Source organism: Euprymna scolopes, chromosome 31 (assembly GCF_053919585.1).
Source record: "Euprymna scolopes isolate OS-2025 chromosome 31, ASM5391958v1, whole genome shotgun sequence".
Taxonomy (NCBI): domain Eukaryota; kingdom Metazoa; phylum Mollusca; class Cephalopoda; order Sepiida; family Sepiolidae; genus Euprymna; species Euprymna scolopes.
Window position 1 is genome coordinate 38,581,889 of NC_136512.1, and position 18,007 is coordinate 38,599,895.

At 32.9% G+C, this 18,007-nt stretch overlaps 1 protein-coding gene across 13 annotated transcripts in view; it reads right to left on the reverse strand.

Annotated features, from left to right (window-relative positions):
• LOC145255699 (agrin-like) overlaps positions 1-18,007 on the reverse strand; it is a 2,182,525-nt gene that overhangs the window by 75,848 nt on the left and 2,088,670 nt on the right. For all 13 annotated transcript variants that reach the window (XM_080114282.1, XM_080114279.1, XM_080114278.1 and 10 more), the window contains 3 exons: positions 10,356-10,478; positions 7,194-7,343; positions 4,463-4,664 (listed from right to left, as the gene is read on the reverse strand). In XM_080114282.1, coding sequence (XP_079970408.1) covers positions 4,463-4,664; positions 7,194-7,343; positions 10,356-10,478 — 475 coding nt within the window. The remainder of the gene's footprint in view (positions 1-4,462; positions 4,665-7,193; positions 7,344-10,355; positions 10,479-18,007) is intronic.

The window sequence follows — 18,007 nt, forward strand, 5'->3', positions numbered from 1 at the left end:
TAAATATTTAATTCTGGTTAATATTTGATTTTGATTAGTAATATTTTGATAACACCCAAATGTTTATTGCAGAAATTCCGCATTCATATATAAATGTTAATGGGTACAAAACAATACAATAGCAACTAAAAGTAAGAATTAATCTTATATATAAGATAGAGTAAGTCTAAAAACCTTTTCTTTGGCTACAAAAATTTTTTTTCGAAAGGTAGATACCTAATTCCGTTTTGTAAGTTAATTATGAGAAATAATGTTCCGTGTTATTCAAAAGAAAAATTCTATTTACAATCGATTTTAATATTATTATATTTAATTCTAATCGATATATTTTTTATTAGTGACATACTAGAGGGTGTGGGTGGAAAGTGCCAGTCCTCCCACACTTTAAGTCCCCCTCTTGACTCTCATAAAGAGCCTGGAACATGCTTTAAAATTTTCCTCAAGTACAAAGAAAGTTATCATGGCGAATTTCTGATACAATGTTTATGACGTAAAATCGACATTAGAAAGTTATTTTAAAACCTTTGAATTACCAATTCGAAAATAATTTCTGATTAGAATTTAAATTAATATGAAAATAGCATGGTTCATTCATGACAGGAACAGGAGGAGATAAAGAAGAGATTGAGAAAAGGGAAGGGAAAAACTGAGGATGGAGAAAGAAGGAAAGATAGAGAAGCTTAAGGGGATAGAAATTTTAATTAAAAAAATATTTCACTTTTGTCCAGGTGAACGCCGGATAGCTTTGTTAGTATGTTAATAAATGAGAGTCAATACAATGGGGAAGGGATGCGAGAAGTAAATATAAGTGCAGTTCTACAAAAAGAACCAACAAAATAGCATGGATTTTTTTTTTGTTTTTCGAAAATCAACATTGTCTCAATTTTCACAAGTTTGAAATAGACATTACCTACAACTGTTAAGGCAAAGATTTTAAAAGACAAACATTAAAAAAAATCTCTACTGTTGTTTATTGACGTCTCGTTTATCATTGCATTGTTTTGCCATTACTAACCTGAACCTTCTATTATATATGTTGTATATATATATATATATATATATATATATATATATATATATATATATATATATATATATATATATATATATATTCAATTTGCACAAAACTTGCTTTCAGAAGCCCGCCTGCATGATTGATGATATTTGTTGACTTTTACAGCCTCGGCTTCTTTCTGTGTTCCTAATCATTCTTCCTTTTATCGTCTGTAGATATTTAAGCTTGTCTGATTGTGGCTTTTATTTTCTAAATTATGAATTTGTAGCTGCGTATATTTATTCCATTGCTAAAAGAAAAATATAGCGTGTCCAAAAATATGTATACATCCCTGGTTCAATTTACTGATTTTGTCCAGCAAACCAGATTGCTAACTCGTTCTACTCAATACACCTTTCATATCATGAATAAATGAAATAAGAAACGCCCTGCAACATTTCCTCTATCATGTTCATCAATTAACCTGAACCCAAATAACCCGAGCGCACACACAGTTTAGTGTTATGGATCATTTGCTGAACATTCTTTATGCAATTTCTACAGAAGATTATTCCCTTGGCAATTATATCTTTATTCTTGATTGTTCCTTTCTGCATGAAACAATTGTCAAGAGCTATATGGGCTTTTTAAAATTCAACAAGTAAAAATATTAACACAGACTTGCTTATTGGAATTTAAAATACCATTATTTACTTATATATGTTCTGTTGTTAAATGTGAGCATTCATCAAAATTGTACATTAAATTTCTGGTAAATTTCCTTTTATCATACAAGCATGCACACCCGCACAGACAAGCATTATTACTATTATATATATATATATATATATATATATATATATATATATATATATATATATATAGTAATTTACAAAATATATATGGCGATTAAGCTACACTGAATATTCCGCGTTTAATCCACTCTAGGACTCTTCAGGCTTATGCGCGAATTCTGTGGTTGTTTATCGTTTTCATATGCTCCTCTTCTATTGAGATTTTAGTTAGCCAATCAGCTTTCTAGTATCCACCGCGCCCTTCCTTGGGCATGCATTTTATCGGTCAAAGGATCTGTTTTAAAACCAGTTAGTGTTCTTTTTTCTTTTTTATTGTTAGTTTATATATAAATATATATATGTGTACATACATATATGCACATGTATATACATATATATATATATACATATATATATACACACATACATACATATATGTGTGATCGTTTATGTATATTCATGTTTATTTAATTTATTTATTTGTTTATTTTCTATTGTTTTTGTTAGTTTTAAAACTATTTTGTATCGTTATCCTAGAGTAAATTTTATCTTGCGAACACAGTTATTTGCTATTTCTCTTCTACAGTTTAATAGATGTTGTGGTTCTTTAAAGTACAAGATAGCAAATTTTTCATGAAGGCATAATCTACATGGGTCGTCTAGGTCTCTACACGTGGTAGCTTGTCTTATTATTTTCCATATATAGTAATAATTATATATATATATATATATATATATATATAATAAGTTCACATGCGTAGATCGTGATGTTAAAATCATAAGATCACTGTTTGTCATCTTGAATGACATTTTACGCTTTATATAAATGTTAATTTCAACTATATTTCTCGCCGCGGTTGACGTTGGCCGAGCGGTTTGTTCCTTGTTAATGAAGTCAGAGATGGCATCGTGGCTGAATTCGAATCTCTCGACCAGCGGTAACCATGACTCTGCAGTGATGATTCCTGAAAGGATGAAACACTAGTGTCTGTAGGTATTAAAAATAAATATATAGTAATAATTATATATATATATATATATATATATATATATATATATATATATATATATATATATATATATACGTACGTCTGTCTGTGCATGCATCATGTCATTATCGAAAATACTCTAGATCAGGTTTCTCAAAGTGGGCTCCACTGAGCTCTGGGGTTCCGTGAGTGAGGCTGAGGAACCCTGGAACCCCTTTCTTAAAGAGCACCAAATACTTTATATGGAAAATATTAAATAGCTGCAGACAGGCAGGGAATCTTTCCTATAGAAAAACTGCTGCATTATTATACACATATGCATTTTGTTCTTATTAGCTAGAGAAGGTTTTTTCCAAATTTCAGGACACCTCGGAGCCGCAGAGCCTGTGGAACTCTGTTCCGTCTGCCTACTTCCCACCTGACTACAACTTGAATGTCTTCAAACCCAACGTTAACAAATTCTTAATGAACCGCCCCCTTAAGTAAACACTTCATCAAATCTCCACACTAACGTACTGTACTTGCAATAACCCTTATCCCTGAGTGGCTTCCGGCCCTTGATACGTGGTGCCCACCGTGTAAAAAAAAAGACATTTAATTATTGAATTTTTATTTTTACTAGAAAGAAATATGATACATAACTACATGTGTAAAGAGTTTCAGGATGGTTCATGAAAAAGTAAATAAAAAAATAAATTAACCAAAATGCAACAATTTTTGATTAATGATTGTAAACACGAAAATATAATAAAATCACGAAAAAGGAACAACTAATGAACAAGTTTAAGTTAAAATTTGAAATTAATGTTTTTCATATTTATTTTAGAAATTATCTTGTTAGTGCTCTGTGAAAAACCTTTGTCCTGCTCTGGGGCTCCATGGTGTCCTGAAATTTGGAAAAACCTTCTCTAGCTAATAAGAACAGGATGCATATGTGTATAATAATGCAGTAGTTTTTCTATGGAAAAGATTCCCTGCATTTCCCTAGTTTTATGTTAATTTATAATTTTAAGGCTAGTGCGAAGAAAATAAGCAACTCGTCGTTGACTGTGAATGCATTAAAATAAATATAGATTTTTAATATTTTTAAGGAAGGTAGGGAAGAAAGGAGATTAGGGAAAGGATGGTACAAATTCAATGTTGCCCGGAATTAATAACTTCAAAACTTAAATTCCTGTAAATGAAGACGACATCGTTACCGTCGTCGTCGTCGTCGTCGTCGTCGTCGTCGTCGTCATCGTCATCATCATCATCATCATCATTATTTATTATTTATTTAAAAAAAATTAACACATTAAAGCAAGGCAAGTATGTGCTGGGATAAGGAGAAAGAAATTTTAGGGAAAAGTGGAGGGGGGGATGAAGTGGGGAAGAGAAGAAGGTAGAGAGCCGGATAGAGTTAGGTAGATAGAAGTTTTATTAATAATATGCCAGACTTTTAAACCTTTTCTGATTTGTTTTTTTATGATCCCGGACAAGGCTGAGTAGCCTTGCTAGTCAAATGTAAAAGGAATAACTAAGCAAATAAAAAAAAAACTGCCTCTTTTGTAAGGGTAATAGGAAAAACTGAGAAGGAAGAGATTAAGAGCTTGAAGCAAAAATAATGTTTAACCAAAATGATTGAAATCGGCATTAATTAACCTGAAAATGATCGAAATACATTAAAAGAAATCGGAAGCATTTACCGGAGTTCTACGTAGCCTTGATTCAATGTCAGGGACACAAAGTCTCCTGATCCGTCTTCTTCTTGACTATTAAATAAAATGATGCCATCTTTGTTTAAACTTTTGAATTCTACTTCAATCTTCATCTCGTTTGTTGCATTTTTTATGACCGGTATCCTTAGAAACGATGTCCCTGAGAACGATGGGATGTCAAATGAAACAACTGCAAAAAAAAAAAAAAAGAAAAAAAGAAACAAATATTTTCATTATTGGTGAAAAAAAGAGAAGAGGGGTGTATACCTTTGAAGAAATGCACTCAAAACATGGGATTGAAATGTGATTAAAAAGTTTTCACAAAAAAAATATGGACAAGTAATTTTTATTTGGCTGAAAAGGTGGTTAGGTAAGGGGGGTTATACGTTTGAATAAATGCATTGGAATCATGAAATTGAAATGTTTTTTCTTTTCTTTTTTTTTGCTCCTTATATTTCTGAGAGATTCTCTATTTGCTTAGCTCCTCATGAAGATTAAGGGGAATTGTGGGGAAATCTGAATTTTTAAAAAATCTCTTTGCATAAACTTTTTACATCCTTTTCATGAATTAAATTAAGCTAAATATAATGCACATCTAGAACCCTTACGCCTGATATTTATGCTCTAAAATTCAGAATGGAATTGAGTTATTTTGAAAGAGAAATTATGTTTTAACTAATAAGCTGCAATGTATAATTAATTAAACAAATTGTCCATCTCTTTTATCTAAATCTTTCACATTATTTGTTGATTCAACCATTATAATATTTTAATGTCACTGTGAAATTTGTGAAATGTGACTTTTTTGTCAGCGTCGCTAGTATAGAGGCCTTACACTAAAATACCGGGTTTGAGAATGAGCAGCACTTAAACTCTATTTTAAGAATTATCATTAATTCAGGTTAATATAAAAGTCGCTGTCTAATTGATACACATTCAAATAAATTATAAATAAAACGGAGTTTTACTGGTTTTAAGAACGGCTAACACTTAAACTTGGTTTTGAGAATCATCGTTTTTTATTATTATTTAATTCCTAGTTCAGATTAATGAGAAAGTTTGGCATCAAATAGATATGAATTTTACTATTAGTAGCCTAGCAAGGCCACAGGGGGAGGCAACCGAAGCAGCAAAACTGAAGTCGGGCTGCCAGCACACTATATATATATATATACATATACAAACGTAGGAAACTTTGGGCATATTTTATTGATTTGAAAATATAGTTTCTTTTTTACCAATTGTCATAAAATTCAAACCATAGAATAGTATTATAATCTTCAAAAAGCCTGCAAATTTTCATGCAGTTTCATCCCATAGAACCAAAGATATGGGCATTTCAATATTCAATTTCGCTACCAGTATAGATATATCCATAGATATACCACTTTTTTGACAATATTATAAGTTTCAAATCTCAGCGACTAATGATCAGAATTTGATAAATGAAGGATCGTTGGAAAGGTAATGACCTGAATTGTGTAGTGGATTATGTGACATTTGCCTTTATGGTCGCACATTAAGAGGATCATCAATCATCCAGAGCTTATTTTTGGCACTGTTTTACAGCCATAAAATGTTTCAATCATAGTCATTTGTTTTCCTAGTTTTGCATATGAATTACAAAATATCTTATATTTCCCCAAAACCTCTGGCCTTGATGAAGGGGAGAGTAAAACTTGCTGCTATGGTTTCACATGATCTGAAATAACAGCAAGGGAGATTTGATTCCACATATTTCTCATATGTTATATCTCCTTGCTTTATTTTTCGTACATAAAGTAAATTTCACAGTGTATAAGGATTATTTGATACTGGAGATATTCATAATCGTACCCTATTTCCAAAAGAGGAGAGATATAACGTGAGAAATATTTGGAATCAAGTCTCAACTTTGTTGTTATTTTAGATCATGCGAAACCATAGCAATAAGTTTTAGTCTCCTCTCCACCAAGGCCAGAGGTTTTAGGGGAATATATATATATATATATATATATATATATATATATATATATATATATATATATATATATGAAAGGAGTTTGAAACTGGTTTTAAGAACGGCTAACACTTAAACTCGGTTTTGAGCGTCATCGTGTTTTTTTATTATTTAAGCCCTAGTTCAGATTAATGAGAAAGTTTGGCATCTAATAGATAAAAATTCAGTTTGCTAAAATGGGGATTTATCTGATTTTGAAAATGACTAATATTAATCTAGGCTTTGAGATATCGTTTATTATAGATGTGGGGTCTAGTGCAAGCAAATAGAATAAGAATATCAAAACGATGAGGTTATGAAAAATCCGAATGTTTTAAATCTTTGCGCACTCGGTGTTAAAACAGTTGCACAAATGAAATTTTTTAAACATCTATCTATAAACGTTAGGTCCGATTCCATTAGAGGATTGCTTTACTATAAGCTTGAATGGCGTAATGCCCCCTCCCACCCGTTTAAATTTCTTTTACGAAAACTTGAACGTCTAACGGATATCAATCAATACATTTTAAAAAAATAAAAAGTTAAAAAAAAAAGGTCTGAACGTGCGGATGAGGGGTCTCTGCTGTATACCCGCCCAAACTGGTTTTGAAATTGTTTAAAAAATTACTAACACTTTAATTCATGTTTAAGAATGATTACTTTTTTCGAGCCCCAATTCAGAAAAATGGAACGAATCCTTAAAAGATGCGAGTATCAAGTATTTGAGTGAATGTTTCTTACTGTCTTTGCAGATTGAGCCACCTGTTCCGAGAGGACAGAGACAACGGTAGCCCAAGGTTTCATCCATCAAACATGTTCCTCCATTTTGACAAGGATTCAGCGTACAAGTGGTGTTGGTGTGGGGCACAGCTGGACGAACTGATACAACCTCTACAGAATAGAAGAAAAAGAGAAACGGAAAAGACATTAGGCAAGGACACAAGTTAAAGATGTGTTAAACACAATTATAAAGCTCTTAAGATATTGCATTTGTAAACCCCAACTTACAGCAAAATTATTCTACCGGATCCACGCTGTCAGAAAAAATTCTACTCAAATAACTTCTTTCCTCGCACTACTGGCCTTTGAAATTCCCTTCCTATTCCATATTTCCATGAGTGTATAAAAATGTACAAATTTAAATGTAATGTGAATGAATATCTTGATACACATCCCCATTTAGGATGTTACCTATGAATTTGACCCCTAATCACAGTCTTTGTGGCAATATGTCTTGCTTGAGGTAGCAAAAGTAAAAATTTTTTAAAAAAAGCTCACTAATATGGCTTTTCTGTTACTTTTCTGTTTTCTTCTGGTCATATGAGAATGGGCTCTTATGTGGCGTGACCGTCCTAGGGAGCGATTGAGCTGGAGGAGGCTGAGGCTCCCGAAACACTGGAGAATGCTGGGCATATATGATTATGTTATTCGTTAAGTATTGCTGTATATCGGGGCAACGGCATCCAACCATGCTGAAAGAAGATAAATTTTATTGTTTGGTGAAAAACGACAACTTGATGTCACTTTGAGAGACATAACGAAATATAATTTCGTTTCCGTTGCCAATGAGCGCTGACTCAAGGTTGGTTGACCTCTGAGTGCCGTACTAGACCGAGAGGTCACGAGGTTAACCTTTTCGATCATGAGAAACAGGCCTAAGAGAGTTTGCAGAATCACATGTACACACGCAGGGAATAGGGGATTTCGCTGAGGTGACATAATTAATGGTGATTAGTCCAGGCGGCAGCCCGACCTACCTAAACGAGTCCCCAGGCTGAAATCGCCAGAGTTGAAGCTGAAATTTGAGAGAAATCAAATACTATCGAAGAGTCGTCGCCCCTCCCCTCTCTTCCCAAACCGTCACCACCACAGAACCGAGAGTAATTAATCTAATTGGAACTCAGTAGAGTTTTATCAAACTCAACATTTGAAAAATTGTATATAAGTATATATTTTGTATATCTATCTTGAATTCACTAGTAGAATAAACATTTTGCGTGCATGAAATTAATTCATTTCCAGTGTGACAGATCGATGAAGCCTCGGCCTGTCAACTCGAAGGTGAAAGTGATTCCGATCAAATCGATTGATAGGTCCTACCACGCTGTGATACCTTGCAAAGAACCCCCTATGAAGGACGAGAACAGGTCACATTGGGTCTGTGACCGAAGATTGTCTCATATGTGACAAGGAGATCCCTATTAGAGATCACCGACCTTTCACACTTACTCTTCTATAAAATTGTCCCAAAAGGCACATGTCACTCATAGCGTATAACAAACAGATTTCACTTTATGCTTCCTCCTTGCGACACTAGTGATCTTTGTCGTTTAGCTACTGACGGTTAGTTAGACAAAGTGGGTGCGTGGGAAACTGAATGTTTTAGTATTATAATCGTTCGCCTGCTCACAAATCCAGAAGTCGTTGTGCACTGGTAGCAGAAACTTTTGCAAGTCACTTGCCGCACGCGGTCGTCAAATCCAAGGAGTGTCTGTTCGCTCCTTTGTCGATATTACTTTCTGAGTTTACCAACAATTAGTGGCAAGGTGAACGTCCTACAGTGTACGCTTGTGGCTAGTGATCGTTCGCGTCAAGTATACCCAAGAAATATCTTTTCGAAATTACACTAGACAGGTAAAAATCCTCTGTCAAAAATGTGGAAAAAATATTCTCCGCCAGTGTTCACTCAAGTATTCATGTTCATAAAAATAGCGTCTGAATAAATGAAGTTAGAAAAGGAATAAGAAAGAAAGTAAAGATCTGAAACTGGATATTAAAAAAAATAGAAAAGAAAGGAAATAACAAACATTTAACTTTGTATAGAAAGCAGTAAAAAAAGAAAGCGTCTCATTATAGAAATAGATTAAAAGCGAAGGTTGTCTGATGTGTTATTTTCTTAATCAATTCCCCTAAAAACGTTAAATGATTTCTGCAGCAGTTTTCTTTATAACTTTTGTGTGACCACACACACACACACACATATATATATATACATATATATATATATATATATATATATATATATATATATATATATATATATACACACACACACACACATTGTTCTATATTATAAAGTGGAGAATTGCTTTGTGTTAATAAATAATGTATTTTTAAAATAATTCTAATAAAATATTTCATGGAAATTTAATTATAGATTCAAATGTGATATGAAATGAAAATGATTAACATGATCCTAAACAATTATATTTTACCATTTTCTGTTGTCTGTGGCATGTATAAACTATTATACACCGTGGTCATCGGTAATTCAGACTTTTTTATCGTCTATGGATGCAATCACTCGAACACCGATGTATATTTTTTTAATGAGGTATATTAATCGGAAAAGAACATCCACAGATAAAATTGGAGAGACGGTTTATTTGTATGCGCGCATGAGAGAATATGATATAGTCAGATAGATTATCTCGTCAAACCAAGTGACATTTTGCGCTCCACATCGGTGACGGTGCCTTTATACGTTTGCATGTCACCAGGAAGTGCGAACTTATCCTTGCCCAAAAGTCTTTAACAATTTCGGCTAAAAATTACAAACATACATAAAAATTTTCACCCAAATTTTTAGTGCTTTCTTGTCCTTCCGCCATAAAATGATATTTTTTAAAACATTTTTTTTTACATTTCATTTCGCATATTAATTTCTTAGTCACGTAATTTCAACGATTCCAGTTTCTGGAGTCACCTCAAACTCCTAGCTGTCAATCAAAATTTTCCATTCAAATAACGCTTGTTTTTTTTTATTTAATAAGTTGAGTATACCCCCAAATAAAACTGCTGATTTTTATCATTTTTAAAACACAAAGAATTTAATTTGAATAAAATTTATGACACGAAAAAATCATTGATATACTTGATTTTTGATTAAAAACGAGCACTTACCGAGGCAGTTTTTCTTGTCCATCGTGGGGATATATCCAGTATTACATACACAGATACCTAATTCGCAATGACTGTTGGGAACGTCACACATATTTTCTCCTGGGCACAAATCTTCTATTCTTCCTGAAATACAAAGCATTTAAATATTTTCATATGCAAAATAAAAACGATTTTATCCGATTTCGTTAACCGAAATAGCTTTAATACCAAAAATTAAGTTTAAAAAATCTGTTTCATAAGTCAGATAAGGTAAATATTGTTCCGTTTGATAAAAACAAAATTTTTATTTTTAATAGATTTAATTTTTATATACAATCCATGCTCCTTATGAACACCTCTAAGAAATTTAAGAATACATGTTTTTCGATCATTGTTTCATTATTACTTTAATTCTTTGAAAGATTCTCGTTATTTCAGCATTGCAATCTAATTTACGTATGTGTGTTAATACAAACCAAAAACACATATGTAAATAAGATGGCAAAATAATAATCTCTTTAGTTTTGTATACGAGTAATAACGAATGATATTACTTCTAAATAATAATAATAATAATAATAATAATAATAATAATAATAATAATAATAATGGAAATGTCAAAAAAACATGGACGGATGAGGAAAGAAGAGTACTGTGGGAATGCTTTGTAAGAAGTGGAAGCACCAAATCTGGTGAATATATCCGAAAAGTGAAGGAAGAATGGGAATCGAGAGGAGGAGGAGCTAGAAATGTCACGAGTTTGATATCCTAGTTAAAACAAATTAAAAATAACAACCTACTTTCAGTGATTGCAAGAGAAGAGATTGAATGGATGGTTAGGAATGAAATGAATAACGAAAGTAAACTTGATGAAACTAGCTCTGATGAAAGAAGAAAGTGGAAGTGCGGAAAGGAAATGTAAGCAATGATGGGAGGCATACAAATGAGAAGGAATGGAATCCTATGGTTATGGGAAGTGATGAGAAGGAGTTTGAAGGATCTAAGGCAGATGAGATCATTGACTCTGAGACAATGGAACCAGTGAAAGGAGCAGATGTATGGAGAAGTGGTGATGAAGTTCGAACTTTGACTTCTGTAAAAAAAAAAGAAGTACTTCAGAAGTTAAGAGAGGTTCTTCTTAGAGACAATATCATAGAGATTCCAAGTATGAAGAGTAGTGATAGGCGGAAGGTGAAAAGCGAGGTAAAAATAGTTTAAGGAGTAATTCACAACATCATAAGAAAGAAGAAGAAGAAGAAGATAATAATAATAATAATAATAATAATAATGATGATGATGATGATGATGATGATGATGACTAAACAGACCTCCACTGGATGAATGCGAAGAGGACTGGGAGCTTGGGGAAACTTATTGCCAACCAAATTCTAATGAAAACTAATGGCCGTTGCCAGTGAGAAATCAATGGTAAATAGGTGTTGCGATAAGGCAAATTCATTTGAAAAGCTTATCGGAAGAGGTGGAGAGTACTGAATATTTGGGGAGTATTGTAGTCACCCAGACACCAGCGAACATAATAGATTGTTGTCAGTTAATAATAATAATAATAATAATAATAATATACAAGGTTATTTATTTATTTAGCGTTAGTATTGTATTTTAAACGCATTTCTCTAAAACTGTATTAACCAGACATATCTTAAAAACAAAATGCATGCTGGTATTTAACCATTCTTCCTCCCTATGGACATGGTAAAAACTCGTTGGAACAGACCATGTGATGATTTCAATAATCGGTCTGAACAAAGCAAGAATTAAAAAGATTAGAAAGAATACATGTTAGGGGTGTATTTTCCAACACTTAAATTAATCACGAGGACTTATACTAAGTACATATATCTAAGAATGTTCTGTGTGTGTGTGTGTGTGTGTGTGTGTGTGTGTGTGTCTTTTACGTCTGTTGTCTTTTATATAAGTGTAATAGTGCACCTTCCCCCACCCTCCTGGTGGGAGGCAAACACAATCTCTGTGACAGAACCACAGATAAAACAATTCTGGGCGTGGTGTTGCCACAAACATCACAACATGAAAAATTTAACCTATAAACGGGGGACCCAGAAGAAAGATCTGGATGTCATCATCGGCAGGTGCTCTGTCGTTAACAGCATGGGGGACCCGGTTGTATTCTTCCGAATGTTGGTTCCCCTTCTAATTTCAGTTACAAGAATATCAGGCACTGAGCAGATAAATATCCTGTCTAATTTTAGGTGCCAAAATAATAATGAAATACAGAGCAGCGAAAGCATTAAAAAAACCCCAAAAAAACAAAGGAAGAGATGGACAACAAAAGAGGATGAACTGGTAATGGAATGCTATTATAGACGTCATCCCAAAGAACATGGTTATCGGAAATGGATGAAAGCGTTGTGGGACATGTCCAGTGAATACTATACAACTGAAGAAAGAATTGCAAACCAAGCAAGACTTATTCTCATAAGAGGGTGGATTTCTAATTTACAACTATTCGAAATACGACAAAGGATAAATGATGAAAAAGACACAGATGCGATCCTCACTGGAATGTCGCACATGAAAAATCTACGCATAGATAATCAGCAAAATATAAACACAGAAACCAATGAGAACGAGATCTGTGAAACAACGGAACTAAACGAGAATGAAACAGAAGTAGAAAACATTATGCAACTTCTTAGGGAAGAAGAAATAAAACTCCCTTCCCCACACACAGCAACTCCAGATACAGAAGGCGTGCAAAAAGCAGACACAAGGAACAGATTTTAACGAAAATTAAGCAGTTAAAGTAAAAAAACATCAGACAACTAATGAATGAAGAAAAAACTCCCATTCTTAAGGAAACAAGAGTGGAAGAAATGAAGAGCAGAAACTGAGAGGGTTAACAAACTCCTACTATGCATTCCAACATATGCAATTACAGATTTGAACAATTTAATTCACGCAGGTGCCAAGACAGTAAGTATGAAGTTCAAAATAGAAAAAAGGCGGGGAAAGAAAATGGTCCGGCAAAACCTGGATGGGAACTGAGGCTGAAAACTCAGATCAACAAACTTAAGAAAGAAGTTAAAGCAATAAACAAAATAATATATATATATATATATATATATATATATATACATATATATATATATATATATATATATATATATATATATATATATATATAAGAAATGCATGAACATAAGGAATCTAAAAATTATATATATAGAGAGAAAATGAAAACGGAATAACTCAAATTATGAATCTTTCTTCAGCATTTTTGACTTTATTTCAAGAATTTCTCAAGATATGAAATATCAATACATTTTAAAATGCTATTTTTGAATTGAAAAGAATGCTTTTGTCTGTTTTCTTTTTCAAATGAAACAATTTCAAATATTGTACTTGCATGTTATTTCTACAAAGCAATCATCTTGAGAAAGTCTTTAAATAAACGCAAAACGTTGATGAATATACATAAATGTTTTGGGGGTTTCGTTCTCTCTCTCTCCTTCTCTCTCTCTCTCTCTCTCTATCTCTATATATATGTGTGTGTGTGTGTGTGTGTGTGTGTATATATATATATATATATATATACATGAAAGAATAATAAAAAATATAAGGAATATATTTTGCTATATTATATATATATATATATATATATATATATATATATATATATATATATATATATATATATATATAGGATAACATTCAACGTATTATTGCCGACATACAGCCAAATTTAATGTGTAGAGTTGTTAAAATTGGACACGTGAGCCACGGGGCACATGCTCAAAATTGTATTTAAATTATAAATGCCAAAAATTAATCTTTGGAATAAATCATATATTTGTATAATAAAAACGTATTTATAAGATTTATTTAAATTTAAAGTTGGCCGCCTTTAAAAATTATTTTAAGATTTATTTCAATTTAAAGTTGGCCGCCTCTAAAAAAACACCCATTATGCCTTGTTTTTTACTTTGTTTTTATTTATATATAGAATAACAAAAATGCCTTGATAATATTTTTTTATCAAGATCTGTGATCTTCCTCAATCAAATAATAACAGCAGACTTCCCCATTTCTATGCCCCATTTACGTTATGACTGGTGACTGGTGTGATCGCTCTTGTGGATACTTGGTTCTAAAAAATAATTCAAAGAAACTAACGCCAAACAGCAATAAAGTTTTGCCTCTGAAAACAAAAATGAAGAAAACAGAAATGAAACATTCTGGTCTCATTTTGTTGCAGAGAATTTTTTTCTTATTTGAAACGAGAAATTCAATTAAAACTCGGTTTCCTTTCTTTCTGATTATTAGGAGGAAATAAATAAATGAACAAGACATGTTGTACAAATGTGTTCTAGTTGTGCAGAATTAATTTTAATTGGACTGGCCATTTTCACAAGTTTCTTTCACTTGTGAGCAAATGGTTGGCGTTAATCATATATGAAAAAGAAACAAAATGGGCCGACAAAAATGCTCTTTCAAATCTAAAGACCACATAAAACTCTTTTCCAAACTTTACAGTGACAGATCATCGAAAATGTTTTACAAAACTTAAGCATGACAGACCAACGAAAATTCTATTGTAAACTTTACGTTGACGAATCAGTCAATGAACGAAACTGGATACATCTAAAATAAGGTATTTTCATTCAATTTGCACGTTTAATACTGAAAATCAGAATTTCAAACTTAAATGACACTAATCGTTCAAACAGGGTACCTTGTTATTTTCCTCCCCACGAGGTCAGAATTAGACCCAGTATGGGGTTTTCATATGGCTAAAAATCAGCTACCCAAACAGGGGAACTCTGGATTTGAACAAAAATGTAAGTTTCCTCAATTTAGAAGAATTTTCTCAGGAAAGATTAAGCATAGTATCAGAAAAGATTCTACACTTTGCTCCTGGCCAAGTAGCTAATATCTTATAGACATTCTTACTAACATTTAAATGTCTAGATTTGTTTCGGACATTCAACGCTGAAATCCAAAATAGAGCGCACTCAAGGAAGAGAGATGTATTGATTGGCTGGCGAGTTGATTTGGGGTTAAACATTGAATCATTTCATTGTCTCTTATTAGTTGAAATAATCATAGAAAGAAAAGTGAAAGAGAAAGAGGGGGGAGGGAAAGAAAGAAAAAGTTCAGAGAAAAAAGAGAAAATGAAAGAGAAAAGGAAAGAGAGAAAGATAGAGGAAGAGAGAGAGTGAAAGAGAGAAAGAGAGAAAGAAGAGAGAAAGAGGCGAAAACACAGGAAGAAGGAGGGAGAAAGAGGAAAAGATATAGTGAAAGAAAGAGAGGAGAGAAAGGGAGAGAGAGAGAGAAAAAAGGAAGAGAAGGCAGAGAGAGAAAAGAGAGAGAGAGAGAAGGAGGGAAAAGAGAAAGGGAGAGAGACAGAGAAAGACGGAAGAGAAGGAAGAGAGAGAAAATCGAAAGAGAGAGTGAGGGGGGGGGGGGAGACATTGAAGGAAGGAAAGGAAGAAAAGAGGTCAGATGTGATTATCATCAAAGAGTAAGAAGGAGAAAAAGAGATGTAGGTTGACCAATTTGGGGAGTTGTTCTAATTAACTTGTAAATGCCGAAGGGGATTTATCTCTGGTTGCCAATTGATCAATTTATGTCATCCTGCACACCCTGAAGCCAAACGACCCACATGTACAATGTGGCTAACAAGGTCCAATTATTAGAGGCAGGGTTGAATAAAGCCAATTGCGGATGTGTCTTCGTATGGCCCCAGAAAAGTTCAGGTTCTAAAATCTTTGAGAGAAAGGAAACATTTTTCTTTCTTGTCCCCAGGGCTTAACGGTTATTTCCCTTACTTCAGAAGAACCGCCCCCACTGCGCTTCACAGAGGTTTGGCGATATTTGCCATGTTACGCCAATGTGGATTGGTTAGCTGCATTTCTTTCTTCTAAACGTTGCTTCTGTTTTCTTAACAATGCTTAGGAGTCCAGTCCCTATTTACTTACTTCTCAACGAGTAAAAAATGTTGATACAAGGTCGGTTTTTAATGGAGAGAAATCCGCTGCGTCAAAAAGAGGCACTCTGGGTTGAGGTAAAAATTTAAAAAAATGTCTCAGTCTAAAAAAATATCTCATTCAATAACTGAGGACAGAAGTAATGAAGCGTAGTATCAGAACAGACATTACACTTTTACCCTAACCAAAAGCCCAACCTATTCATTATTAGAATAAATGCTTCAAGAGGAACTCTGAGTTGTGATAAAATTGCAATTTTCCTTAGTCCAGAAGGATTCCTCTTTCACTGATTGAAGACAATATAGGATTATAAGATTTTTCAGACGAATACACAGAAAACGCACCATCAAAATATTTATTTAATAATTAAAGAAAAACACAATTCAAGCACAAAAAATAATATATAAAGTTTATTTGATTTAAAAGTTATCGGCTCCAAGCGCCTTCCCCCCCCCTCAAAAGAGAGAGAGAGAGAGAGAGAGAGAGAGAGAGAGAGAGAGAGAGAGAGAGAAAGAGATTGTAAAATTCCAAGCCACGTAAGTCTGTCTACAATTACGTCTGCAGATAAAGAGTGATGTATCCCACCAAAAGTAATTTCGAGCGGATAAGATGATTTGGGCGTATGGTGGACATAGTTAAAAACAGGATCGCGTAATTTATTTATTGTGTACTATTATTCTCATCTTTTTTAGCCTTTGTCAGGAATAGTTGGTCGAAATATCGTGAAACAACTAAAAAAAAGATGAGGATAATAATCCGCAATAAATAAAATTAATAAATAATACTCATCTCAATAATGAATTCCAATTAAAATAATATATATATAGGACCACGTAACTATTATTATTATTTTTTTTTTTATAATTATTACTGTGGTTTATACTAAAAATGCTATTTCTTTGTCATATATCTTTGGGCGTGTCTTGTGCGTTTTCGTATGTGCCAATGGTCAGCTGAAATGTATAGGATTGAGATACATGTTAATCTCATAACAGAAAAGATTAAGTGTAATATCTTAGCCAAAAGTGGGCGTGTCTAGTCAACTTAATTATTTAACTCGTAGCTGGAGGAAGGATAATTATAACCACGCTTTTTTAAAGGGTGATACAATGACTTAAACAGGCCTGTAAACTGTCTAATAACAAGTAATGTCTACCTTAAATTAAAGTTTCAACATATCAATTAAGTATTATGCTCCACAAAGGAAACACAAATGTTAGAATGCGTCTCCGTCCTATAAAAAAATTGGAAGTTTAATTTTAATTAGCGATGAAAATGCTATTTCGATCTTAGTTCTGACCAACGGGTCACAAAGAAAGATAGATAACAATATATTCAGATTCTGTGACTAATACAACTTTTTAGAGGGATCCGCGCATCAATCTAAAATGTTTGCTTTCAATCTGTGTGTTTAGTGATCACAAACATTTTTGCTACTTATTCAGAATAAGGACTGTGCTATTGTCGGAATTTTCTGGACAGTTTATTTAAATTTCATTATATTTTTATACAAACGCTGGACATTTATTATTTAATGAAAATTAATTAAAACCTGAAGACAATACTATTTTTGTTGTAACGAAGGAAATGTAATGAATAATTATTAGACAATTTTTTCCGAAACGTTGAGAACATTAAAATTCAAGTTAAGAAAATAAAAACACTCGATATAAGGCACGTTTCATGAATAAATATTGATTTTTGAAC